This window comes from Anser anser (assembly GCF_964211835.1).
Source record: "Anser anser genome assembly, chromosome: 7".
NCBI classification, from domain to species: domain Eukaryota; kingdom Metazoa; phylum Chordata; class Aves; order Anseriformes; family Anatidae; genus Anser; species Anser anser.
In genome coordinates, this window is record NC_139727.1 from 15,780,378 (window position 1) to 15,807,791 (window position 27,414).

General features: G+C 40.0%; 2 protein-coding genes across 2 annotated transcripts in view; one reads left to right on the top strand and one right to left on the bottom strand.

The window, feature by feature from the left end:
- DNAJC12 (DnaJ heat shock protein family (Hsp40) member C12) lies at window positions 1-11,733 on the bottom strand. The gene is made up of 5 exons (XM_083845493.1): window positions 11,463-11,733; window positions 8,252-8,330; window positions 6,146-6,285; window positions 4,857-5,058; window positions 1-3,005 (listed from the first exon to the last, which is right to left on the bottom strand). The coding sequence occupies exons 1-5, from the start codon at window positions 11,538-11,540 to the stop codon at window positions 2,911-2,913; spliced, it is 594 nt and encodes a 197-aa protein (XP_083701619.1). The 5' UTR covers window positions 11,541-11,733; the 3' UTR covers window positions 1-2,910.
- A 4,320-nt stretch (window positions 11,734-16,053) lies between these two features.
- Window positions 16,054-27,414, top strand: part of SIRT1 (sirtuin 1) — a 28,638-nt gene continuing 17,277 nt past the window's right edge. Inside the window, exons 1-5 of the mRNA XM_083845454.1 lie at window positions 16,054-16,532; window positions 18,356-18,472; window positions 19,648-19,889; window positions 21,197-21,349; window positions 24,379-24,526. Coding sequence (XP_083701580.1) covers window positions 16,076-16,532; window positions 18,356-18,472; window positions 19,648-19,889; window positions 21,197-21,349; window positions 24,379-24,526 — 1,117 coding nt within the window. The 5' untranslated portion in view covers window positions 16,054-16,075. The remainder of the gene's footprint in view (window positions 16,533-18,355; window positions 18,473-19,647; window positions 19,890-21,196; window positions 21,350-24,378; window positions 24,527-27,414) is intronic.

A 27,414-nucleotide genomic window follows, 5' to 3' on the forward strand; every position in this document is an offset into this window, starting at 1 on the left:
TTACTTTTGTGCCTTTAATGTTTTCAGGTGCAAAATATACAAGGGAAAAGCATCTAGAAAGATTCAAAATATTTTGGATAAGCAAGTTTATGTATTGTAAAAATAGCTGTCACGCCTGATGCTGTCAAAGGTAGGGTCAATGTAGCTGTAACAACAGACCAGCATTACTCTGAGCTTTTATAAATAGATCGGTGCAAACATAACCAGTATCAGCAAACACAACACTGGTATTGCCCCTGTAAAGAAAACTGGCACCAGAATAATGATACTGATTAAGCTAATAAGATGTACACATTTGCCTGGCAAATCTGGTGGCCTTCTACAGTGGGGTTACAGCATTGATGGGTAGGGGAAGAGCAACTGACATCATCTACCTGGACTTGTGCAAAGCATTTGACACTGTCCCCTATGACAACCTTGTCTCTAAATTGGAGAGACATGGATTTGATGGATGGACCACTTGGTGGGAAAGGAATTGGTGGGATGGTCACACTCAAAGAGTTGTGGTCAATGGCGTAATGTCCAGGTAGAGATCAGTAACGAGTGGTGTTCCTCAGGGGTCTGTATTGGGACCACTGCTGTTTAACATCTTTGTCAGTGACGTGGACAGTGGGATTGAGTGCTCCCTCAGCAAGTTTGCTGACAACACCAAGCTGTGTGATACAGTCAACATGCTGGATGGAAGGGATGCCATCCAGAGGGACCTGGACAAGGCTGAGAGGTGGGCCCACTTGAACCTCCTGACATTCAACAAGGCCAAGAGCAAGGTCCTGCACCTGGGTAGGGGCAAGTCCAAGCACAAATACAAGCTGAGCAGAGAATGGGCTGAGAGCAGCCCTGAGGAGAAGGACCTGAGGGTGTTGGTGGATGAGAAGCTTGACATGAGCTGTCAAAATGTGCTTGCAGCCCAGAAAGCTGTGTCCTGGGCTATATTGAAAGAAGTGTAGACAGCACGGAGCGGAAGGTCTCCTCTGCTCTTGTGAGACTCTACCCGAGTGCTGTGTTCAGCTCTGAGGTCCCCATCAACAGAAGGATGTGGACCTGTTGGACCACATCCAGAGGAGGGCCATGAGGATGATGAGAGGGATGGAGCACCTCTGCTATGAAGAACGGCTGAGGGAGTTGGGATTGTTCACATGGGAGACAAGAAGGCTTCAGGGAGACCTTACAGAAGCCTTCCAGTACCTAAAGGGGGCTACAGGAAAGGGAGGAAGGGACTTTGTCAGGGAGTGTAGTGATAGGACAAGGGGGAATGGTTTTAAACTTAAAAACGGTACATTTAGATTAGACATTAGGAAGAAATTCTTCAGAGGGTGGTGAGGCACTGGCACAGGCTGCCCAGAGAACCTGTGGCTGCCCCATCCCTGGGGGTGTTCAAGGCCAGGCTGGATAGGGCTTTGGGCAGCCTGGGCTGGTGGGAGGGGGCCCTGCCCAGGGCAGGGGTTGGAAGTGGATGGTCTTCAAGGCCCCTTCCAACCCAAAGTGTTCCACGATTCTACGGTTCTCTGGGTTGCATTGGTAGGTACTTGTGTTACAGTTTGTAGCAATAAACACCAAACAGGAGAAGCATGGTAAGTCAGTCAGCACATCATACCACTGCACAGCAAGGCCAAATGTGTCACTCCAGGAGCAGACAGATTTAATATTGTTTCCATGTGGGGAGAAAACTGCAATTTTTTAGGTAAAACTTTCCATGGAGATGCCCAGGATTTATAACCAGACTTCCCTTAAGCATTTCCCCACTGATGGGACAAGTGACAAGAAATTCAAGAGAGATCTCTGCAGTGAGTAGAGGATTTCACTACAAAAAATGAAATCAACCCTTTCTGTATCTATGTAGCTTTATTCGTTAGAATTACTGATGGAATTACTTGTGTACACAGAAGTACAATGTACTGACATATTAGCCAGGGTTATAAAAAAGGAAGCAAATGCAAAACGAACAAGTACGACATAGAATTTTAAAAGTTTGTTCAAAATATCAAAAACTGGACCTGTAAGATTTTAAACATATTAATGCTGACTGGCCTGATTTTTCATTACTTAGCATACAAACCCTGATATGGCCCTATATATGAGGCCACAGCAGGGAGGGCAGTTACTACTAAGCCAGGACAATGCTGGCATACATACAAGGGGTTATCAGATGTCCACCAGTAAATCGTAACAAGAAAGTTTCTATTTGAAGTGAGGTTCTGGAACTGCCTTCCAAAATGAATACTTGGTGCAGAAAAACTTAATTATTAAGAATGCAGGTGATTTTTAAGAGTGCTTGATCCAGCATAGTGACCTTCTGGATAATAATAAGGTTCTTACTGCATTTATATTGTATGTAATTGTCCAACAAGTTATAGTATTGTTATAGTATTGTGCGTGCATGCATGCATTACAAATCACTATAGTAAGTACAATGCAATAAAAGAAGATAACCATAGTAAGTACAATGCAATAAAAGAAGATAACCAAAGTACATAGTTTAGAAATAAGTTTTGTTTGAAGTTCATTGTCATACAGCTTTTGGAAGATCATCACTTAATAGCATAATATCCTGGAGTCTAGCATTGACTTTTGGTTCTACCGAGAGTATATTTTTACCTCACAGTATAGAGAAAAATACTACTTACTATGTAACATTTAATAATACAAGAAACAATATATAAGATATTAGATAACTACACAAAATTACTTTATGTTAATACTGAAAAGGGCTTTGCTTATTAAAGCTTGCTTATTAAACAAAACCTCCATCTGTAATGCTCATAGAACATGTGTTAACAGATAAGTATTAAGACATCTATTCAAACTGTTCACATCACAGTGAATGAATACTAAATACAAATAACTTAAAGCTGCTGCAAAAAATACTGAACTGTTGAACAGACGATCTCACACTCCTGCGTATTTTGCATTTTAGATCTCATAGTTTCTGAATTTCCTCAGAAGCTCTGATGGGGCATCCCCGGACCAGCGGAAACGTAAGTGCCAGTAATTTGCCTCTGAAAACCCTGAGAAAAAGAAAAGAAAAAGGCAAGTAAATTATTATAAACTTGTATAAAACTGAGTTGTTGAAAAAAATAATTGATAATTTTCCCAAAAAAGCAAGTCAAAATTTGGTCATTTCCAGTGCTCTTGACTAGCAGGGACAACCTCTGCATTCTTGACACCATTTGAACAAGAACTCAAGCAAACACTTCAAGATCTATATCAGCTAGAAAGAGTCCAAAGGAGAACTGTAAGAATGATGAGCAGTCTAGAGAACAGAACTTAAAATGAAAGAGTGAAAAACTGCATTTGCTTAATCTAAAGAAGATAGGGTTACAGGATTAATCTCCACGTATGTGAAAGGCAGCAGCATGAAGGGAAGGTGTATTGGTTCTTCTCACACTCAGGGGAGTAGAGTTTTTCAAGCCCTTGCTTATGGTGTTTTTCTCACCCAGTGCTGTGTTTTTATCATCTATGAGCTGTGAATATTAAAATGTGAACTTCCCATATCAGGAAGCTGAAACCTACTACCAGACTTATTGTTAAAGTCTTTTATTCAGGTTGAAATAGCTATGTGGAGTTGTAGTCTGTAATTCTTACCAACCAGCAGACAGAAACTAAAAATATCTCCACTTAAAAGGAGGATCCAATGTAATAAATTTTCCTTGGCAAAAACAAACAAAAATTCCTTAACATCCTAACAGCAAGTATGAACATAGATATGCATACTGGCTCTGACAAATAAATGTATTCTAATATTCGCATTTATTAACAGTAATTTGCATCCACTGGGTAAATTAAGGAATCATTTAATGTGTTTGATAATTTTCACATTCAAATCTATGAAAAATAAATTAAAACTTAAAAAAAATTGCAAGACAGAAGATGCCTGCAAAGCAAGCCAGCTACCACAAGGATTAAGGTGACGTTTTCTTTACTTTGAAATTTGATTCCTTTACAAAGGTGACAATGTTGATTTAATCACCTGAAATACAAAATACTTTAATGTTATAAGGCACAATTTTAAAATATTATTTTTAGTTATGTTTCACCAACATTTGTTTGTAGAACTTTTTATCTGTCTTCTGCATTCCACAAACACTTGGGTTTAAACTAGGTTTTGTTCCCTCCCAGTTTAGTTTAATTCCCTGCTTGATCAAGCTGAGAAGAAATAATAGGACTTGGTTTAATAATAGTTCTTTGATAATATAAGATTATGAAATTCCTGAAGGATGAAGCAGAAAAGAGAGTGTCCTAACTTTAATTCAGATATACTAACCTAAAATAGACAGGAAATACTAACTAGCCAGATGACAGCTTTTAAAACACACATTTATTCAGGTGCATGCACTGTTGTTGTTCATATATATACATATATAACTAATAAACAAAAGAAGCCTTCAAGCCTCAATTTTTAGTCCTCATGAGCTCATCAGATGCAAACTGTGCATAAGTATTAAATACTGGACTTAAAAAATATATGTATATAATAACTATGTGTTTTATGTAATGTGCTTTAAAGTTATTTTGTAAAAAAATCACTGAAAATAGTTGATGATTCTTACCCACTTCAGTCTAACAGGAAAACTGAGTTTTCCATTTCAGTTTAAGAACTATTTTCTCCTCTTCTTCCTTTTTTGTTTTTACTAGCAAACAGGCAGGCAAACAAGGGGTAGGGAGGGAGAAAAGTCTGAAAGCTTCAAAAATAAATAAATAACAACAATCCAAAAACTAAAACAAAACCCCAGCCCAAAACCACATTTCAAAAGCTATTAAATGTGTTGCTTCAGAGATGAATTTCTCGTGACTAAAAGCCTCAGTTTCAGGCCAGAGTCTGGATACTGCAATCTTCTGCAACTGCTGGTTTTACTTACTTGGGGAGTCTGGATTCTTTGAAGACTGTGGTTTCTCATCAGGAATTGCGACATCTTTTTGCTCCCTGTTCCCGTCTGACAATCCATCTTCATCGTTTTCAGATTGCTGGGTCCAAATCTCATTAGTTATGTTGTTGCTATTATTCAAGTCAGGAGCTTCCAGCATTTGGTCTTTCTTATTTTGGACAGCCCAGTGCATTGACTAAAGAAATGCAAAAATAAAAAACAAAGAACCAATTCCCACGCTTTAAAAGATTTTCAGAATAAGTTTTCTTTCTTATATTATGGTAATAAATGGTTAAAAAAGTACATACTAGAGAAACTTGCATGTCAATAGGATAAGGAAAGCATAGTAACATATTGCAAACTGCATTTAAGAGGATAGTTTATGTGAGGCAGGCATGAAGAACAACATGTAGGAGTACATCAAATAATTATAAGGGTCTTTTGTCCAGTTTCTTCCATCTGGGCATGATGCTTCAGCTGAAGATGCTCTCAAACGTCACTCCTGAGCAGAATTGAGGCAAGCAGAATTGGGATGAAAAACATATTTGTTCACTTGTCTTAGTATCTGACCATGTAGATTTTTAACTACCATGCACTCAAACAAGGGAGAAAATAATCAAACATCATGGAATTGGGACCTACTAGGAACACACCACCAAATTATCACACTAGCAAAATTAGGAAGGAAATCAATCCTCAAAACATGTGTCTCTAAGCCACTGTGCAAATCAACAGTACTTCCTTACTACAAGGAAATAATGGTATTTAAATAGCGGTGTTTCCTGTGATAGAAGAAATTGGTCCCACCATTTTTAGGTAACCTGCATTTCTGGTTAACTAGTAGGGTCATTTGTGCTTCTCAGACATTTGTGCTGTTAGGCGTCTTAGAACACAGCTGGAGTACTACTCCAGAGAGTCTGACTGACAATACAGCATTTCAGGAATTTAGAATATTGTTCAAGGATCCTAGTTCTAATTTAACTTCGAAAACAAATAAACGGTCCCTGCAAAAAAAGGCAAAAAGTGATGAAACATTTGAAAACAGCTTTTAAATTACTGTAATAAATTTGCTGTAAAACTAATAGCCTAAAACCCTTCTACGAACAGGCTTCTGTAGCCCTCCAATTTTATCTGAGTTTCCTTAGAAATTACTCTGCACTATCCCATCCTGAAAACCTTCATCTGGAGAAGTGTTGCAACTCACCCTCTCACTCAGTGGAACATTTCTGCTGGGCCAGCCCTACCTCCCCTCTCCTGAATGCCCCAACTTAGACACCACCAACCGTTTTCACAGAGTTGCTCAAGGCTTCCCACTGCTGGAACGGAATGGTAATTTTGCTTCTCCGCCAGTAATCATAGTGTGCTCGACTCTCTTCATTAATGAGAATCTCCTTAGCTTGCTGCAGCTTCTGGAAATTCTCCACTAGAACACAAACCAAAAAGATGCTAAAGCCAACACTTGTTTTCAAATAAATTAATTCAGATGTGAAAGGGCAGCTGCCAGCAATGCAAGCTAAATTGACAACCAAAACTGACAAGCATGTAGAGGAACCTAAATATAGTGCAAATAATTAAAATAAAAAATATTATCTTGGATACGAGCCTGCATGAACGAGAGCCCTTTTCCCTACAGGATAATTTTTCATTAAATAGTTACTAAGGATGCAGCTGCATGCTACTGTTTGTAGAAGGGTTATAAAGATTTAGATTTTATCTATGAGTCACCTGCATTACAGTGATCTATTATTATGACTATTATTATTCATTTATTCCACTTCACAAATTAGATTTCTTTTGAAATACACTAAGCCCAAACACCAATCAAAATTGATAACCATAAATCAAACAACAGACAACAGGCTGGGGAGGCAGTTCTCTGACATTTCCTTTTTCTAGTGTCAACAAATAAAAGTTTCTAGTTTTCAACAAATAAAAAGTTATTTTAATTACTCTTTATTGAGCTTTGTTAAACAGATGAAAACAAAAATATAAACTTTCACCAGTACTGTAAAAAGGCATTTAAAGTAAAGGCAAGATGATCATGTTAAATAGAGTATAAAATATATCTTCTTGACAAAGCTGCTCCAACATTGGCACTTGGCCTCCCATGTTGAGTTACTTTCAGTGAGTTAAGAGGGAGCTGCTGCAGGGGTAACATGCAGTGGAGCAGTCTCCTGTTTCCTTGCCATAAGAGCCAGAATTTGCTGCAGACAAACTCTATTCCATTATTTCCATTGGTACTTGTGCTACCATTTTCAATGAATTAAAGACTAGCGATGAGGCTATTGTTAATAGGTGGTAGATTGTCTTTCAAACGTCAAATCTAACGGGGTTCCTTGTCAGGGAGTATCAGAGTGAAAAATCCCACCTATTCTGCCTTTTAACCCTGCCTTGTGAACTCACTGAAACTAGACCTGGGTGGCACTTCAAGAGGGAAAGCCAAGCTGGCTGAGAGCTCTGCTTGAGGCAGTGGAGTGGGAGTCGCCTGTAACATCCACTACACTCACAGCTCTGCCGTCCCAGGGGAAGGTGTGGATGCAGTCAAACTCACAGAAGTGGGTAGCCTGTATTGTTCCGTTTATAGCTAAAGTAATAGGAAGGATCCCAGGGAAAAACTTCATGCGTTAAGCAAAATAAGAATTATATTTAATTATTCTACAACCATTTTTTAGTGGGGACCATAGTTATGATCAGAACGGCCTTTATTACGAGAATATAAACTATTCAGAGAGAGGTGAGCATCGATGACAGCTGTCTTTTGGTTACAACTGGGTAAGACTGTCTTCAAATAACTCAGGTGCTGCTTAAATGTCACAGGCACAGCTTGGATATGAAGAACTGCATGCATGCTTTCGTAAACTCAGATGTTAGCTGATGTTCTGCAAACAGATGGCTACTCATGTGGTGCCAGGTTCTCTTTATTTCCAGTCATTAAATTACATTAAAAGAAACTAAACTACATTTAATATGCTCCTGATGGGCTTGTTCATGGAAACAAATTAACTAGTTGACGCAAGTGTGGCATTTGAATGCCACTGAGCATGGAAGCAGGCCAACTTCAGAGGTCTAAAAAGGGATACACTCCATAAAAAATTTCTAGATTAGATGTTCTACCATGGGAAAAAAAAATGATATTCCTAGAAATGAAAACACTACAAGTGACTTTCTGCTCCTCTTACCACCTAGGAGTGTGCAAGTTTTCAACAGAATATTAAGAATATTTAGAATATTAATATTGCTAATCAAAGAATACACTCAATACACATGACACTTAAAATGTATTGGGCAAGAGAACAATTAAGAAAATTTTAAGGCTGAATTTATTGTCTTAGTCACCTTAGCTATCTTATGAAAGAATAGATTATTTTTAAACAGGGAAGAACACCTACCTGCTTTGGGGTTTCCAGGATGTTTGTCAGGATGACATTCAAGGGCTTTAATCTTAAATTCTGCAAGAATTTGTTCGACCTAAACAGAATGTCACGATTTAAAGTGAGTAAATACATACATACATTAAAGATTTTCAGATTTGCTCTTTGAAAGGAGTTGGGAGGAACAACAGAGAATGTTGATTTTTTCTATTCATTTTTAGTACAGGCAAAACAGGTACCAACCATCTGTCAGTAACACTGCTTATTTAATTTCAATGCCTATGCACTCATCCTTGCTTTTGGTTTTAGGCAGCTCAGTCACCCAATATAGTGAGCTGGCTTTAAGAAAACTGTGTGAAGATGTGTGCAAAACCCTTTCCTCACTTTTGAACACACAAGTAAAACGTATCACTTCAGTTGCTCTTCATCTTGTTTAATCAACTGTATCTTTTCACAAAGTCTCACTGCAGGAAGCAAAAGCCTTCTGTATTGCTAAGGATCAGTTTGTGGGTTTGGGTGGCTTTCTCCACATCCTCTGCAAGGAAACTTAGCCAGTGCCACATGGCTTATCTACTTTGGATACCGCAAGGCTGGACAAGGAGCAGTTCACAGTCTTCCTGTCAAGTTTATTTTCTGGGCAAAAGGTTGGCTTGGAATAAAATAAATTTGTAACCAATATTAGAATATTGCAAGGTATTAATTTATATTATTCACAAGCTCCCACATAGTTTATAGTGCCATAAGTTATTATAAGCCGTGGAGAAGCAGAGACATATTTAACAGCTAAGAAAACACAGGAAACCCCTGGAGTTGGGGATAGGCTTAGATTTTCAAATTTTCAGATTTTGAGAGTATCTTGTTTCATCCTACAATTCATATGCCAAATCTTTTTTGAATCACTCTTGTACAGCTCAAGCTATTACAACAATTTATCCTACGATATCAACTAGCTACTATTTTTTCCATGCTGGAAGAGCTGTTCATATGAATTCCTCATCCATCAGACCCTGATGTCCACATAAAACATAAATGAAGTATTTCAAAATTAAGTCAGAAGATCTTTTTTCTTCAAAATAAAATTACTTGTCTCTTAACCAGCTGGCCAAATTATGTGGTCATATGCTGGGCAGAATGTGGTCTATAATGGTATTTTAAGAATTCCATACTTTTCACTCTTCTTAGTAGCTTCCTCCAGAGGTACATATGTGAGGTGGTATATTTCCAGCCATAAGACCCTTAAAAATATATACGTATATTATACAGAGAACTTGTTGAAACTGGGTACTGTATAGCTAGCTAATGTCGCTAAAACTTACTTACATAAAGGGGAACTTTCAAATATGTGCAGTAGCAGAAAGGTAGCATGGAAGTCTTTAGTTTAAATAAATTTAAAAAAAAAAGGAAAAGTTCATACGAGGTTTATACAAATTACATTAAATTTACATAAAATATTCAATGATATGTTCTACCAAGAAAGTTATTCAAAACCCACTAGATATGAATAACATTTTTCTTGGAAGGATGTAGGAAAAGGATCTCTCCTTGTCCTCTTAAGTCTGAAGATGAAGTAGTTGTCTATGAGCTCAGTTCTTCAAGAAGCCAAGAATGAACACAGGTATTTACCTGAATATAGAGAAATGCTGTTGAAGAAGTTGAGATTATTTGTGCTCCAATTTAAGCAGGTCAGATCAAGAACAGAATATTCAGTACCTTGCACAAAAATACTGCAGCTGAGCGCGTGTAAGAGTAAATTTGCTTCTGTATATGCCTAAAGAAGAATGCATAGAAGCCTGTACCACTACAAAGTTAATGCTTTGATTACACAAATGAGTGTGATTGTAAAATATCTGTAATGTTTCAAATTTCTTTTTAAAGCTAGAAGTAGTCATGTGCACTATCCTGAGAGAAGGCAATCATGGTGCCCAGTCAAACTGGGATCTCAGTTCATACTCTGAAGTCAAAAATAATGTTGTAACATCTGCTGCTTCTCTCAATAGATAGTACTTGACAGATTATTTTTCAGGACTCATTAGCAGTTATTTCACCTTTCAAATTTAATTTGAAGCAATCTGACAAATCATTATTTCATGTGTTCGAACTATTCATTAATTAATAAACCCATAAGGAATTAATATGAGCTAGAAAATGAGAAATATTGTCTGCGAAACAAGCCTAGATAGGAACTTTAATACTGCCCTCTGCTGGGATGGAACATGGAAGTTATCTCAGGAAAAGAGAATTTTCTCAGGAAAGAGAAAAATTACCATCTGCAACAGAACAAAGATGCTTACTGATTTGCCCACAGTGATAAAAGAGACAGAGGTGTTACCCCAGCATTTGACCACTAGGACAAATGAAAGCATCTGATTAAATTTACTGAGCAAAATATAGCTTTTATCCATGCTGAATATATCATTAATTACAGCAGAGCAATCAAAACTCCCTTTCCAAAGTCTGAACCCAGTTCCAGTTAACAGAGCAGACAGATTAAAAAATATTAGCACACCCCTAACTCTGACTATCAAAAAAAAATGTTGCATAGACATCTTTAGAAAGAAAATGACTTGCTTACCTACAAATCATTCAACAATTGCTTACATAGTTCTCACCCTAACGTATGTACCTGCTACCAAAACAAATTACTAAAACTAGTTTTTGAAGGCAATTTAAATTATCATTCAGAAATCATTAGTAAAATGAATGAAAAAAAATGTTTTTCTTCCCCATCAATTAATACAATTTAAAAAAATGAAAAAGTATAAGATAAATAGTTGAGCAACTTGATAGCATTATCTGTCACCTACAGCTACAAACCTTCAATTAGTTGCATATGCATAGCTTTTTTCATCTTTTAAAATTGCAAAGGTATTCTAAAATGTTGTTCACATGTTGTCAAATTTATGCAGTTGTCTCACGATTCATAACCATATCATATGTGGAACTAAACTAATGAAGAAACCCTCATTTCACTTATATCTGTAATACAATCCTGGTTTACAAAACATTTTTCATTAGAGCTTTATTCTAGGATCTGAACATAGGCAGACAGATCAGAAAATTGAGCTTTGCAAAGGAAGTTAATAAAAGATAAAAGTGGCTAGAAGGAAGGTTTGCAATGCATTTCAAATAGTCCTACCCTGGGAGATAAAGGACTTCAAATCCTCCCCGCAGATACACAAGCACGCTCAAAGCGTTATTAACCTGGAGGGAAGGCGGGGAAGGCTCTTACCGTAGATAGTTCATCACATCCTAGCAAGTTGTAGTAATCTTCCAAGTCATCCGCTTTGCAGTTCAAAATTGCATCCATCTGGGCTAGTCCAGTGGGCTTTTTCAAGCTGAGGCACAGGGGGTGTAAAATACTATATTAATAGAAAGCTTACAAACACGTTTAAAAGTAGCCCAGGGAAACAGGCAATTTCCCCACAGGTCTGCAGCTCTCTCCAGCGCTTTTTAATAGAGGGAGCTGACACACATGAATTTTCTTGATTTCTCTGCCTGCCATTGGTCCCTGCAGGATGCCAATCCGCTCGCACAAACCTGCTGACGGCAGTGCTCCCTGGGATTTGTAGTTGTCCATCTCATTTCAACATTAAACGCTGATTCTTGTCCAGGCTGAAAAGAGTTCTGGGTACCAAGTAAAATCTAGCTGTATTTATTGGAGATTTAGATCTTGCCATATAGCCAGGTAAAATAGCTAAAGGCTTTCCTGCCCCAGGGTCTACATATACAAGGATATATTTTCTGCTTAATTTTTAATTGCAACTGCTGCCCGAGACATTGACAAGGGGTTTATAGAGGTAGTTATTGAAAAGAGCAAGAATTGCTTCCAAAATAATGAACGCACACTTTTGTGAGTAAAGTCCCAGCCTTGCCAAAGCTTCTAGGAGTTCTGCCAGTCCCTTCACAGAGGGTGGTGAATCTGTAGTCTTTGGAGGCTACCTAGCACGCACCTGTATTATTATTCAAAAACAAACAGATCATTGCTTTTGTACAGTTTCCTTTTCCGACAAAATGAAAACTGAAAAGACAGTGTACTTACTGTTATCAAAAGAAGGAGATACTCATGCAAAAGTTACTTCAAATTGTGTCTTGAAGGCCTATATCGTGTGCACAACACATTCTTGGTAAAACTCATATGACACTGAAGTGAAGCTCCTTTTAATTTGAACTGTATTTAATGATCAAGGCCTCAGTCCAACAAAGACTGCATTCATATTTAACTGTATTCTCCTATGATCTATTGACTTAAAAAGATATTTCCTAGGTGTAATAGTAACCACTCGCAGAAGTCTTTCCTCTGGAGCCTGAGGAGCTCTATTTTTAGTTTCCTGTAAGAGCGTTGTAACCCAAGATGTCCAATGTCACTAAATATCGCTGGTTCTTTAAACTAACACTTACACTTAAAAATACGTTGCCTTGAACATCCCTACAATTTTAGATGCAGTGACCTAGTGGTCTATGCAGAACAGACACACAGAGGGTGACCGAGGCTATCACAGCTGTATGTTAATGAGCGAAGGGTCTAGTGGCAAAGCGCAATTGTTAATATAATACGGAACATGTAATCTTTGCATTTACAACTTTTTTGTTATTATTATGTTATCATTATGTATATTGTTAATCTTCTGAAATAATCTACATATGAGCCTTCTACTACTTTCTGTTCAAGGTTGTATTGTCTGAGGTTTCTTTTTTTTTTTTAACTGTGTATTCAGACAGCCTGTTCAGATTGTAAAATATATAAACGTGAAAGGAAGAAGCAGTATTACCAAACAGTAAAGTACAAACCTCTGTGAAACTATTTAAAGTGGTTAGAAAACATTATCATCATATTTCTCAGAGTATATAAAACAACAGATTTTTTTCAACAAAGTAGAAGAGGGAACAATTACAAACCTCTCCCTCTTCTCCATTCCTAACTTAATAATGAACCACAAAAGTACAATAAAGAAAGGAAAGCCTTTTAGCAAGAGATCATGTAAATATTTAAATAGATTGTACTCTGGGGGAGGATAAAAAACAAACAGCTGTCCCTCCTGCCCAGCAGCACTCCTGACATGCCATTCTTGTCCAAGTATTTCTTGCATATTTGCGTAAGGTGAAAGGGAAGGATCTTTAACCCTTTTTCCCCTCAGGTTTCAGGGGCTTTTTTTTTTTTTTGCTTTCTTTTTTTTTTTCCTTTAAAGTGAACTGCAGATCCAAGAGCAGGATTCAACAGACAAAACCCTGAGACTTGCAAGTTTTTTGTTCATGAGGAATTTTCCCATCTACACTCTGCTCAGACTGAATGCACAACTGCTTTGATCCCAATGGCAGCAGTGAGCATTCTTGTCTTCCTTCCACCCAGAGATTTCCAGTGCTCGGAACACAAACAGCCCCACAGCATAGTCTGAAGGCTTGTGCGTGGAAGATGCAAAATACTAATACTGGATATTAATGCAGTCAATTGCTACTCCTTCTGACTTCACTGGGACAACTCCCAGAGCAAGGCATTGTCAAAAAGGAGGGTAAGAGAACCTGCATACAAAAATACAAAGATTACCCTCAGAAGATAAACTTGGTTTGAAAGAATCATGGCAAGGGAGATGGCACAGCTATGTGTATTCACATGTTTTGGTTAGCGTTGCTCAGAGTGTACAAACAGTACAGAAAGTGAGGAAATCTCATATTTGTTCTCCGTACCCAACCACGAACAAAATGTTTCTATTCATTCCTACCACGTAATCAACAGTTCTGCTTGCTTAGAGTCAAGAGTGAAACTAACCTGGTTCAGCATAGCAGGTTTGCCATCAACATGCAGAAGCCTGAAACGGCCCTTTAAATAAAACAGGAAGATCTGAAATGCGTATTTCAGTTTATTCCCATAAAATTCATTAAATCTTCTAGTATCAGTTCTTCACTTATATGAAAAGTGGTATGTAGATCTTCTTGGGGTTGTTAATACTTGAAAGAACCACATTTTTTCCCCCTTATAAACACATATACCACATCTAAAGTCAGTTATCCATAAGTAATCCCTTTTGAAGCCAAAACCGAGTACCCATAATTTTAGCCAAAAGTATGTATTTTTTAAAAAAGCTGATATTACTGAGTTTTGCAAAGGAGAAATTCTACCTGTCTAATCTTGGCATTGCCAATAAACTTAGGGCTTTGGTTGTAGTAAATTCTCTAAGACTGTTATGTAAATAGTTGGTGACATTAAGCTGTAATATTAAAGAAAACAATATTTAAATTTATATCCATGAAGTTTAGATCAAGATTTATGTGCAGGTAGGCAACAAAACCAAAGTAGATGCCAAATATGCAACATATCTCATTTTTAAAAATCTGGTTTTTTTTGAAAGTAAACTCTTGATTCCTATCAGTTCAGAATCAACTAAACAAATGAAAGGACGATGTAAAACCAATTCACACTTTGCAGAGCTGTCTGAGGTTATTTTATTTTTAATTCATCACTGTAGAAGAGAAAATAAACATATTATACATTTCTGGGCCTAGAAATTACAGCAAGAAATATAAGCAAAAGAAATCAAAGCATTCTCAAATATCTTTCACGTTTGCATTTCCACTGGAACGCCGCAAAGTGCAATAACGAAAGAGAACAGCAAGCACGTCTTCTACAGGCAGCTCCCTCAGCCTTCATTTCCGTTCTACTTTTTAAAAAATCATTATGCAGACACCTGCTGACCACGTTTCAACTGTGCCCAGTGCAAAATTTTGCTCTCTGAAGTTCCATGTTTCAAAAAGTCTGCTGAGGCAAGAAGATCAGAACTACAGTTGTCTATGCACTGGTATATCTCACAAGGCACATTAACAGAAAGCTGTGAATGAAAAGCATCAATGAGGGAGAGGCACCTCCCAGCTTAGTCAGTACCGCTTCTGCAGCACGAAACAAAGCCGAGAGAGGCACGAGCTGGAGCCACGGCCGCCACAAAGTTTAACGTCTAGCAACAGAACCCTGCCTAGAACCTGACGGCCTCGCACAGGCCCAAGCCAGGCAGCAGCCCCCAGCGTGCCCGACCCCCGCGTGCGGCGGGCGGCTGCTCCGCGCGGCCGGGACACGCGGCGGGCACGGGGCGCCCAGCCACGGCTCGGGGCAGGAGGAGGCAGCGCGGCTACGGGAGCCGTGCCTGGCACCGCCGCGGCTGCTCCACGGCTGCGGCCCGCCGCTCAGCACCGAGGCTGGCCGCCGCAGGGCGCGCACCTCGGGCGCGTGCCGGGACAGATCCGTGCCAAGCCCCAGCGTGAGCGCAGCCGGGAGCTGCGCGCAGCCCTCGGGGGGGTGCGGTGACACGGCCGCGTCGGGCAGCGCCGCAAGGCAGAGCCCCGCTCCTGCTGCGTGCTCCGGGCCTCTCGCAAGCGGCGCCGGCTGGGCTCTGACAGCCGCCGTCCAGAGCGGTACGGGGGGAAAGCCAGCCCCGCCGAGCCGCCCGCGGCTGCCGGCAGCCGGGCCCCGCCGCGCCCCTCCGGCACCGCCCGGCCACGGCCCCGGCCCCGCACCGCCATTTGGCGGCAGCGCCCCGCCGGCGGTCACGTGACGGGCAACCACCATGGCGCGCGGGGCGGGAGACGGGGACGGGCAGCGCCCCGCCGCGCGAGGGCTGAGCGCGCACCCGTGTCACGTGACGGCGGCCGCCCACGCCCCCCTCACCGTCACGTGACGCGGTTTGTTGTTGTTGCGGCCTCCGCGGGGCGGGTGCCCGCGTGGGCGGCGGCGCGGTCACGTGCCGGGGTTAAATCGCTCCCTCGGGGGGGGGAGGGGGAGGGGGCTGTGGCGGCGGCGCTGCTGCGCGCTGCGCCGGGCGGGAGGGGGGCGGCGGCTGCTGCTGCTGCTGCTCCAAGATGGCGGACGGGGAGGCTCCGCTCCTCAGAGCCCGCGGCGGCGGCCCCGCGACGGCGGCCCCGAGCGTCGAGCCCGCGCTCAAGCGCCAGCGCCTGGCCTCGGACGACGGCGACTGCGGCCAGGGCGCGGCGCCCGCCCCGCGGCCCGAGCGGGGAGCGGGGCCGCCGCCCACCGCCGCCGCGCCCGGGGAGTCGCCGGGGGAGCGGCCGGCCGCCGGAGCCCGCGGCCGAGCGGAGGGCTCGGGGCTCGGCGGGGAGGCGGCGGCGGCGGGCCGGAGCCGCGGCGGCGCGGACAATGGGGCCGGGCGGCGGGGCCTGGCCCGGGCGGAGCCGCCGCCGCGGCAGCGGGGCCGGGGGGAGGGGGCGGAGGCGGCGCCCGGCGAGGACGCTGCGGAGGCGGCCGCTGGCTGCGGGCGGGGGCAGCGCTCCAACGGGGCGGCCGAGGCCCCGCAGCCCGGTGAGCACCCGGCCCTCCCCTTCCTTCTCCCTTGCCCTCCCCTCCCCTGCCGTCCCCCGGGCCGGCTCTGCGTGGCCGCGCGGTGCGGTGCGAAGCCGGGCCCTGCTCGGCGGCACCGGGCAGCAGCAGCGGCATCGCGGCACTGAGCGGGGGGCGCCGCGTTCCGCGCCGCTTGGCGGGGTGCTTCGGGAAGGCTGCTTAGAAAGGTAGAAGGTAGCGCGCTCTGCCAGCAGGGGCTTTGCGATTTGTGCTGGAAAGCAGTTAAAGATCTGATAGCTGTAACTCCTCGGTGAAACTTCAGAACAAACTTCTCTGGGCAAAAGCTATCTGAAAGGGAACAGCACTGCATGATGCACCTGGAGCAGCCTTGCTGCTTAAAAACCTCACTGGAACAGCACGAGAGAGCTAATGATCTCTTAGAAATGCCTGATAAGAAGCCCATTGCTCAAATTGCTCTTAACTCCCAGGCATGCTTTGCTTTGTATTGGTTATTTCTAGCAAGATCCCTTCTTCCCTTTGAGGAATCAGGTGAATACATGGGGAGTGTTACAATTTGAGCCGTTACCTTAAGCTGTTTATCTGTCATGTTTCAGAAACACAAAACAGTTTGACCTGTATGTGATGAGTCTTTAACAATGTAGGCTTTGATTCTTTACACAGGAGACGTAAAGGTTGTTTTAGTGTAACATTACACTTACTGATGTGTACTAATCAACTCTCTTTCCTTCATAATAATCTTTGTGTAAGATGTTCACAGACTCCATGCATCATGAGACAGAAGTGAAATGCTGTAAATATATAAAATAATAAGAAATAGTGAAGTCAGAAGAGCACCTCTGTGCTCTCAGAGCAAGACAAGTATAAAAAACAAATTTCTGTCCTCTACCCTTTTCCATTCTAATCAGAGTAATTTATACAATTTATTTACGTGACCAAGGAAAACAGGACAACACAACCTCTGAATAAAATATGGTGGTGTCTTGTGGTGGTCTTTATTTAAGAGTAAAGTGAGGTAACCTAGCTAATATACTGTAGGAATTTATTCAAGTAGAAGTCAAAAACTGTTGTAGTGACTCTTTGCTTAGAGACTGACTGAAACTTGTTTTATTTGTTCATAGATTTTCAGCAAATTAAGCTATACTTGATGTGTTTATTTCTAATAGAAAAGGTTGTTAGAAAAGCTCGGTGCTCTCTATTGTAATGAACTACTCAGGTTAAAACTTGAATTTCTCCTTAAACGTTGGGTTAGTGTTGCACGCTGTAAAACAAGTATCCCGTTCCCCTCTAGAGTCCTTCTTCTAGACAGATGATGAGGTTAGGTTGAGTTACTCTGGCTTAAGGCCACTAGCTGAGCGATGTACGCCAGACCAACTGCAAGGTAAAATGGATGATAAACTTAGTGAAGGTGGTTCAAGGTAGCACATTTTCTGTCATAGCTGAAATAGCATATTGTGTCCAACTGTGTTTTTAAATTTGCTCTTATAACCTCGCTAAATATTGTTCTGTAAGTGGTGGTGCATTAATTTTATTCTGTATTACCGTAAGAGAAGAGAATTTTAATTGTACTTTTTTTTTTTTTTGGAACATGCAAATAAACCGTGCCCAACACTTTGTAGAATGAAAACCTCACTCAGGTCAACGTCCAGCCCACTGAAGCCAGTATTAATATAGCAAATCCGGCATTCAATCCAAGGCTTGTTAGCAGATCTTTAACTTCTTTCCAAAAAAAAAAAAAGTGTCTACATACAATTTCAGATTTTGTGATACATGAACTGCCATTTGGCTCAAGTGTTGTAATATGTCATTATTGTGCTGTCTTGCAGATAACTTTCTTTTTAGTGATGAAATCATAGCCAATGGTTTTCACTCCTGTGATAGTGATGAAGATGACAGAGCCTCACATGCAAGTTCTAGTGATTGGACACCAAGACCTCGTATAGGTAGAAGTCTATATAACGTTCTTAGATCCTATTTACCTTTGAACAGTTACTTAGTTCTTCCTAGTCTTCAAATGACTTATTCTGTTGCAAAAAATACCAATTACTGTTTTTCATCAGATTAGTTATTTACTGTATCCTTTATGATACCTAAGGAATTTAAAAATGAACCTCAATTTGTATTTTGATTAAAATGTCATTTTTTTCTGTAGAAATCCTGCCATGATCCATGTTAAAGGCATAAATGCAAACTCACTGAATTGGAAAATTGTTTGGAATATTTCTTGCTTACTTAATATTATTTATACTTTAAGGATCAAGAAACACTTTTTGTACAATTTTTAGACTAATTTCACTGTAGGGCCTACTGTCCTACATAATACAAGGACTAATAATTCTGAAACCAATGTCATCTGTTGCACAGAACCTTGGTAGAAAGCTTTTGCCTCATGCAGAGGTGAGAACTGCTGGTGAGGTCACTGGTGACTTGTGTGGGACAGGGTGGCAACAAAATATTTTACTTAAAATCTGACCATATGTTATCTTTACTGATCTCATCGTTACAGGATCAGTGCTGGAACCTTTTGGTTAAACATGTATGATAGTTTTCTTAGTGTAGCTTAAGATTTATTTTTCTTCTACTACCTTATTCTTGAGTGTTTCTGGAAAGATTGGTTGTAGGAGGTCATGTCTGAAATGATTAGTGTTAGATGACTAAAAGAACAATTTAAAAAATTCCATGGATTAGTGGGCCCATTTGTCTCGATGAAAGACACTAAAGTATATGCATGTTTGTTGTCTCTTCAACTAATTTCTGTGAATACCCTGTGAAACTATGGAAAAACACTAGTGAAGCCGTGAAATAGAGATGCATGATGAAAATCATGTTGCTAAATGTGTGCTTCTATGAGCCATCAAGCTTGCTATGAGCTGTGATTTTTACCTTGACTGATTTCCTAGGAAATCCTTCATAGGATAACACAAAATAATCATAAAACCCTAGCTAGGCTATCACTTCAGTATTTTGACCAACATATACAGGGTTTTGAATGAACAGGGCATTAAATTGGATTATTAAAATGAAGTGTCAGGCATTAATAAATAGAATGATGATCACAGGCACATGAAATACGTGACTCAGTTCATTTCCATCTTGCTTTGTTTTTAAATTTTCTTAGGTCCTTACACTTTTGTTCAGCAACATCTCATGTTAGGTACAGACCCACGAACAATTCTGAAAGACCTGCTACCAGAAACAATCCCTCCACCCGAACTGGATGATATGACGCTATGGCAAATTGTCATAAACATTCTTTCAGAACCACCAAAAAGAAAAAAGCGAAAAGATATCAATACTATTGATGATGCTGTGAAACTTTTACAAGAGTGCAAAAAAATTATGGTCTTGACGGGAGCTGGGGTACGTATTCCTGCAATGACAGTTTGAGAATATATAGGGAGTTGGTTAAATTCTTATCCAAAGCTTTACAGCATGCAGGTCTGACACTGGCAACGCTGGTAATCAAATAATTGTGCTAGATGGGAAGAGGAGGTACAAGCTGTCCGCTAGAATTATGCACACTGCAAGATTGGAGCTTAAATTGGAAATGACAAGATCTCCCTTCTTACAAGAAAATACTGTTAAACATTTAAACTCTTAAACAATTGCTTTCACGCAAACTAATTGTGAAATAAATTTATATTTGCCTGTTCCAGAACATTTTCTATCCTAGTCTTTTTTTCATTTCAAACAAAGGTAATGACTTTCTTAATAAAGTCTCAGTGGATTTCTTAAAATGCCTGGTGGAGCTAGAGGGACTAGAAGAATAGGACTTGAAAAGGGAAGAAAAAAGGAAGGGGTTGGATTCTGCGAAGAGTTTGATTGGATTTCAGTAGACTGGATATTACTTTTAATGTGCCACGCTATGATGGTAATAAGATTACTCACTGTTTCACTAAACAATGCCTGAACTGTTGTATATTTGCAGCTTTATACCTGTGTACCTGATCATGGTATGAAAACTGATCTTTTTCTTTTGCTTCTGTTGATCACACGCAGGGGGTGTGACACTGTTCAGAAAAGATGATAATCCAACTCAGACCAGTTTTTCAGAAAAGCACTGCTATTTCTATTACCCATTCTTGCTCTTCCTATGATTGCTATTGTACACCTGTTTCCCCTCCTCTTTCTATAGTATTCTGGGCTAGTGTGGGACAATAAATTAGTCTTTGACTACTACAGTGCTTAGCTTAGTTTATCAGAAGCATTTTATTCATCAAAAGCAAGAATCTATTCTGTTACAGCATTAGCATGTGTTTAAAAAAAAAAGTGAACCACCTTGTCCCAAGCTAAGCTAGCAGCTCAAAGAACAGTAAGCCGTATTTAATGTAGCTTTTATTTTAAATCTTTGTGCGCTTCTTACAGAACTTTCAGTACTAAAAGTTCTAGTGCCTTAATACTGCTTGTATGGATTGTACTGAAATTTTCTGGGGGACCTGGTCATCAAACTCTGTGCAATTTCTCCTGCTTATGAGTTGAAAATTATGTTAGCCCAAAAAAAGGGGGGGGGGGGGGGGGGGGGGAAGATGCACGGAACTGAGGCTGGTTTTGTTCCTAATGTTTGTAAGCACTGAGCATGCAGGGATGTGGCTTCCCAAATGCTTTGTATCGCAGTAACTCTTTGTAGCCCAATATGTAGTTTTGCTTATTGCAGAAATATATTTCAGGTGTCTGTGTCTTGTGGAATACCTGACTTTAGATCAAGAGATGGCATCTATGCACGCCTTGCTGTAGACTTCCCAGACCTTCCAGATCCTCAAGCAATGTTTGATATAGAATACTTCAGAAAGGATCCCAGGCCATTTTTTAAGTTTGCAAAGGTATGGTTTTCCAGCCATTCTTTATCTTGGTCAGTAAAGACAAATAACACTATTAAGATGCATAAATCAGATTTTGAATTACTTTGTTAACAAAAGGGTATCTTTGTCTTTTGTTAAAAAGATAGAATTTATTTTAATGAGACATCTTATTCAGTGGCATGACAACTCTTTTCTTGAGCGAGTCTTTGCAATCTATTGATTTTATATCCTCAGTGTTACTTTAGTCATTGTATGCAACTATGTATTAGACTTACTGAAAAGACTTAGCAACTTTTTATCTTTTTTTTTAAGCTTATTTCAACCGTTCCTGTTATAAGTTCACTGTGTACAACCATTCCAGTTGGTGTTTCTGATTTCAGGGAGGATAAATAAAAGCCTTCAATCCTCAGTATTCCTAGCTGCTGTTACATTCACTAAAAAATAAAATGAGAAACTTCTGGCCCGCACATAAGTAAAGTGGAAAAATAAGTTTGAATTTGAAGTGCTGTGGCATGCTGTTTCATGTCATAGAACTTATTCTTGTTTTATCGCTGTATTTAAGGTTTGGAGGAGTAAAGCAGTTTCATGCACTGATGAGTTTGTTCTTGTTTCAGGTTTTGATGTAGCTGTCACAAGGTTCTGTACATCTTAGGAAATTCAAGTGTTTTTACAGGGATTGTGTTAATTTCTCAAAAGTAAGGATGTAGCAGTTTTCAGAAAGATGATAGTGATAAACAGTTTAATTATAAATGCAGGGATTATCTCTCGGAGACAAGAAGGAAATATAGAAACTCTAGATATTGAGAAACAAAAAAAATATTGCTACAGGACCAGTAAGGACTGGTGAAAACCTATCACTGCTGATTGTGCTCACTTTCTCCTCCCTTTGCTCACAGTTCATACTACTGCTCTGTTATTGATCCAGAGACTGGAAAAGAGAAATCAATGCATGCCTCAGTTGCTTGGTTTTCTGTGAACATCTTGTATCCAGATTCTAACACATTTTGATGTTCATTAGTATATTCAGTATCTTGGATTTTTAATACTGAAATAAAAAAAATACTATTTGAAGTCTTCCTATGTGCCCATTTACCAGAATACTGTTGGCTACTATTTTTTTCCTGAAATAAGTTCTTATTTTCTATCCTTTGGTTTAGCTAGATTATTGCTTCTTTATTCCATGAAATCTTTAAGTTGCTTTAACTCTAGAAGCAAAGAATGGCCAAATAAATTTGCAAGTTCGTGGCAAGTCAGCACTTCTGGTATTAAAATAAAAAAAATGAAGCAAACAGTAGCAACTCTGAAAGCTATTTACCCTGCCTGAGCAATGGTTAATTTACTCAGGTAGCATATTTGGACTTGGAGATGAATTTTTTACTTTAGTACATACATTTTAAGGCACTTTTACTGTACGTGGGCTTTGCTCTATGTTTAGTGTACTTCTCAATGTGCGCTATCATGTTTGCCTCATTCCCTCTGTCTCTGTATATCTATGGCAAGAGGTCTGCCATTGATCACTATGTATCTGCATTTCTAATTCTCTAGCCAATCTTACCTTTCTTACCATTAATGCTAAAAACTCATTTTAGTTCCTGCTTCACTGATTCATCTGTACAAGCATCTGCTTCCATTTGTTCAGTGCGTTCTGTCCTTTCACACTTTTCTTATTTTCCCAGAATGACCCTTCCCTTTGGTTCCCGTGTATTTATTTGTATGGCTATTGGTGGCAGAACACATCTTGCTTGTTCAGACTGAACTACAAAAGCTCTTAAGACCACACAAATATCTGATAATTGTGTAGTAGCCTAGTTACAATCTAGGTGATATCACCATAAGCAATCAATGATCATTCCTGTAGTTTAAGTACAAAGACCTATGTAGCTTCAGCAACATGAGGAGTAACTTAAAATATTTTTGTGGAAAACAAATACTTTTGAAAAGCCTCTTTTGCTTGTTAATTGTTAGGCTATATGGTAGCCAAAGCAGTGCTGTCACAAAGATAAATGAAACAGTCCACTGTTGTGCTAGAACTTGTGGTTCAGCTTTAAGTACCTCCTGGTAAAGGTAAGCAGCAGCCTGCTCCTTGCTAACTTTCTGTATCAAGGCCTACCTTTCCCAGGTGAGACTCTAGCCCAGTTGCTGTTCAGTGGTGAGAGTGATAGGAGAGCAGAGGGTCTGGAATCCAAGTTCCTCCTCTAAATAAGTGCTGCAGAACAACAGATAGTTGCTGCTTCTGATGTCCTCCTTGTCACACAGCAATTGGGGGAACTGCTCTGGGTGGTCAGCTCTAGGCAGAGGTTCCTAGTATGAAGCCTTTATTTGGGTGCCTACACTTCATTTTTCCTTTTGGCAGGCTCCTTGTTCACTGTGAGCAAGCATCAAATCGTTCTATAAAAATGCACCCCTTTTTTCCAAGGCTCCTTAAATGCCTTTCTCCTCTGCCTCGAGCTCATGGAAAGGCTAAGCATCTCTCAGGGCCAGTGGAACTGCTCTGCTACACCATAAGGTTTTAATTGATGGCTGTTGTAATTGGCTAATTCACAAAGTTGCTCTGAGTACCACCTGCCTTCCACTTTGTCCAATTTGTAGTTCTGTTGTCTGGGCATTAATTTCCTAGGAATGGCTGCTGATACTGCTGATGAATAAAATCTGTTTATCCTAAACCAAAAGACTAGAATCCAAGTTGCTCATGCAATTTTTATCTGACTGCTGTTAAATCATGCGTGTTTCTAATAGCAAACACTGAGGTTGCTTGGCAAAACAGAAAAGCAACCTTCCTTTCTTATAGTTCTCAAAACCAAGAAAGACCTAGACCTTGCTTTGTGCTGCACAAAGACCAGAATGCCAACTTCTGCATGGAGCAATTCATCCTAGTATGACAAGAAGCTCAGCTGTTGAAAGAAGAGTTGGGTCTGAAAGAAATGGCAAAATGCAAAGGGGATGACTACAGAAAATGCTCGCATAGTTGCGGCTGCTACTGTTTAGCTCTGTGTCAATTGCTGCAGTGTTGTATTCATATACACTTTATAATGTACTTTGGAATTCCATAGGAAATCTATCCAGGACAATTCCAGCCATCTCTCTGTCACAAGTTCATAGCTTTGATGGATAAAGAAGGAAAACTACTTCGCAACTATACTCAGAACATAGACACATTGGAACAAGTTGCAGGAATCCAAAGGATAATTCAGTGTCACGGTTAGTGATTGTAGTTTCACTTATTTTTACATGTATGAATGATGTTTACTGGTGAAAGTGACAAGGTAGTTGCTATTGGGATTGATATTTTTGTTTCCTTTAACTGACATCTCTCAGGAACAAGTACTCCGCTTTTAAAATAGTTTAGTGTATTAGGTTAAACTATTACCAATAGAATAACAAAACAAAATAACAGAGAAAGAGGTTGAGAAACGCTTTCTTGAGACACATCAGACAGCAAAGCCCAGTTTCATGTTTGTAGCCAACACTGATACATTGCATTTTTTTCATTAAATGCACTAAACTTTCCTGAATTTGAACTTTCCATTATAGCTTCAGGAAAAGTTTAGAGCTCCTTGTGTTTCTTGGTATGTTCTACCAGGCTTCTTAAAATTCAACAGGAGAATGAATAGAAAACTGTGTCAGCAGGAAGACTAGGGACCAGACAAGGATGAGTTTGGCCAAAACACATTCCATGTGTCTCTCTGCTGCTTACAGGACTGTGTACTTTACAGACTGAAAATGCAACTTTTTTTTGTAAGTTAGCTCAAGTATTTAAAGCAGAGGTGTTTCAAGTGGAAATACTGTTTTCAGAAATAATGCTTGATAAATGGTTGTCCTTTTGCATCAGTGAAGATCCACAAGCTTAGACCTTCCCTTTTATTATATATTTGGTGTTTCTTTATATTCATGTATGAGAACAGTATGAAATTTGTTAGTGAAATGGAGTTTAGCTGCTCATTCTTAATTTAGAATACCTTCCACTGAAATCTTAAAGTACCTTGTCACTTCAGTGACTTACCTTATGTATAAAATATTACAGATTAATCAGCTGTTGAACAGAACATTTTATTACACCTTCAGTGTCAAACATTCTCTGATTATGATGCCAAATTAAGTGGAATCTTTTAATTAGTTGCTTGATATGCTTTCCTTTTTGAAAAACCTGCAAATGTCAAGCTAAAAGGTCAAGGATCCATTTTTAAGCAAAGAACACACTTCTTGTAGTGCGTGTCTAGATCACTCAGTAGACTTCAGCAAATAAATTGCTTAAAAGCAGTGTTGATGTTTGTAAGACCTGACTTAATGCTGGTATCAGCATTAGAACTGGAACTGAAGAGATTAACTGCTAGGTTAACAGTAGGCTAACTCCTGATCTCAAAGTAAGACTACAGAGAGCTGTTCTAATCAGTTCATGCTCCTTGCAGAAGGGAGAGAGAATGAAATGTCGGAGGATGCATTTCAAACAGTGGTAATAGATAGCTAGAGGGAAGGGATAGTTGGTTCTGCCTGAACAAGACCCACTTGTTAGCATTCTCACAGTATCCAAAGTAAAATCTGGAGAAAGTTATATGCTGTTCTTCTCTGTCTCAGCTGTCAGCAGTTCAGAGATGCCAGCCTGGTACTAGAGATTGAAATTTACCCATTAACTGTGACTGGCTCTTAGAGAGTCTAATTCAACCTTTTCCAGGGACCAAACTTACTTGGCTTCCTTATCTACAAAGTTTGGCTCAGTGCCAGATTTGTCAGTTTGCTTTATTCCTAGTAAATGTGATGCTCTGTCCTGGTGACCAAAGAGCATACCATAGAATCCAGCTCACGGAATAACCCAAATCTAATGTTAGTTTCCATACGTAGTCAGTGTATCATGCATTTTATTTTGGTTATCATTCCTTGTTCGGTATCTATTATGAATTTCTGGTGTGGTTGTGTTTTTGCACATCACTGACATGTTCAAACATTCCACTTTTTCAGTTGCATGCTACAGTAATCAGATTTCAGACCAGCTTTAGTGTATATCCTGTAACAGTTTAAAAAATGCTATGGACTTCAAGAATCTGCGGCTTTTGGAAACTAGCAATGGTTGTTTTGAGTCTATCAAGCCTTATCTGACTTACAGTTATGCTGCTCAGTAATAAATGCTAGTTGACTAATGGTAGTGGCTAAAAAGAAACTGAAGTTTTGTTTTTTTAAGGGTTTGTACTTCTATCTTTATTCTTTTTGTCTCTCTATGACAGCCTGAAGTTAATCATGAGTATGCCAATGACAAGGAACCTTGTAACAGTTTGGGGAGTTCATATATGAACGCTTCAACACATTTCACGCTGCAGAACTACAGCAAAGTGCTAGTATGAGAATTGCTGTATCTTAAATGTAGGTTGTGAATTTAAAATGCCTTTTGCATTCAACCAACACATTTGGAATTAGATCATACTCCTTACCATTGCTGTAGCTGAATGATAGAGGCAGTGGCCTGCTGGCTACACAACTAGGGTGTGGGGCAGCCTAACTTCTTGCTCCTGTCTCTTTGACAGTGGAAAAAACTCAAAAAAGTGTTGGAAGTAGGTGCTAACAGATGCCTTGGAGAGGGTTAGGTCTGCTAGTCTGACAGATGTGTCTGTGACATACCGTATGAAGAGGAAATGATGTCTAGTCTTGAGCATCTGATCTGTTTTTAGCTGTTTCCAGGTTTTTAGCTGTTCCCACCTCCTGCACATACTTGACACTTTCAATATCTTAATTATTATCTTTTTTTAAGGTTTCCTTTAGAAGAGATTTTTCTACCACCTTATAAGTTACTCAGTCACAGTGGGAGAGCAGGGCTTTCTTCTTGCCCTATATGGCCATTAGGAATTAGAGATTTAGACTCTTAAATGCTTGCACAGGTTGGAGGAACAATGCAGTATTATTTGTTGTTATGCATGTGGGATATCTTACTGCGAAACCGGACTTGCTCCTGACTCACATCTGGAAGAACTACCCTTTAGTACCACAGGCATCTTTCTCTTAAGTTACTTTTTAATGACTTTTTTGTTTTTCTTTAGCACTGCAATATAATAGCCTTTGTGTCATAACATCATTGGCAAAAAGACTAAACCTGAATTACT

Excerpts from the sequence above, each read along its gene's own strand:
- DNAJC12 (XM_083845493.1), bottom strand. The coding sequence starts at position 11,540 with ATGGATGCAATTTTGAACTGCAAAGCGGATGACTTGGAAGATTACTAC. Across the intron at positions 8,331-11,462 it reads GATGTGATGAACTATCTACG|GTCGAACAAATTCTTGCAGA; the intron begins GTAAGAGCCTTC and ends CATTCTGTTTAG. Across the intron at positions 5,059-6,145 it reads TGAGCAACTCTGTGAAAACG|TCAATGCACTGGGCTGTCCA; the intron begins GTTGGTGGTGTC and ends GCATTTCTTTAG.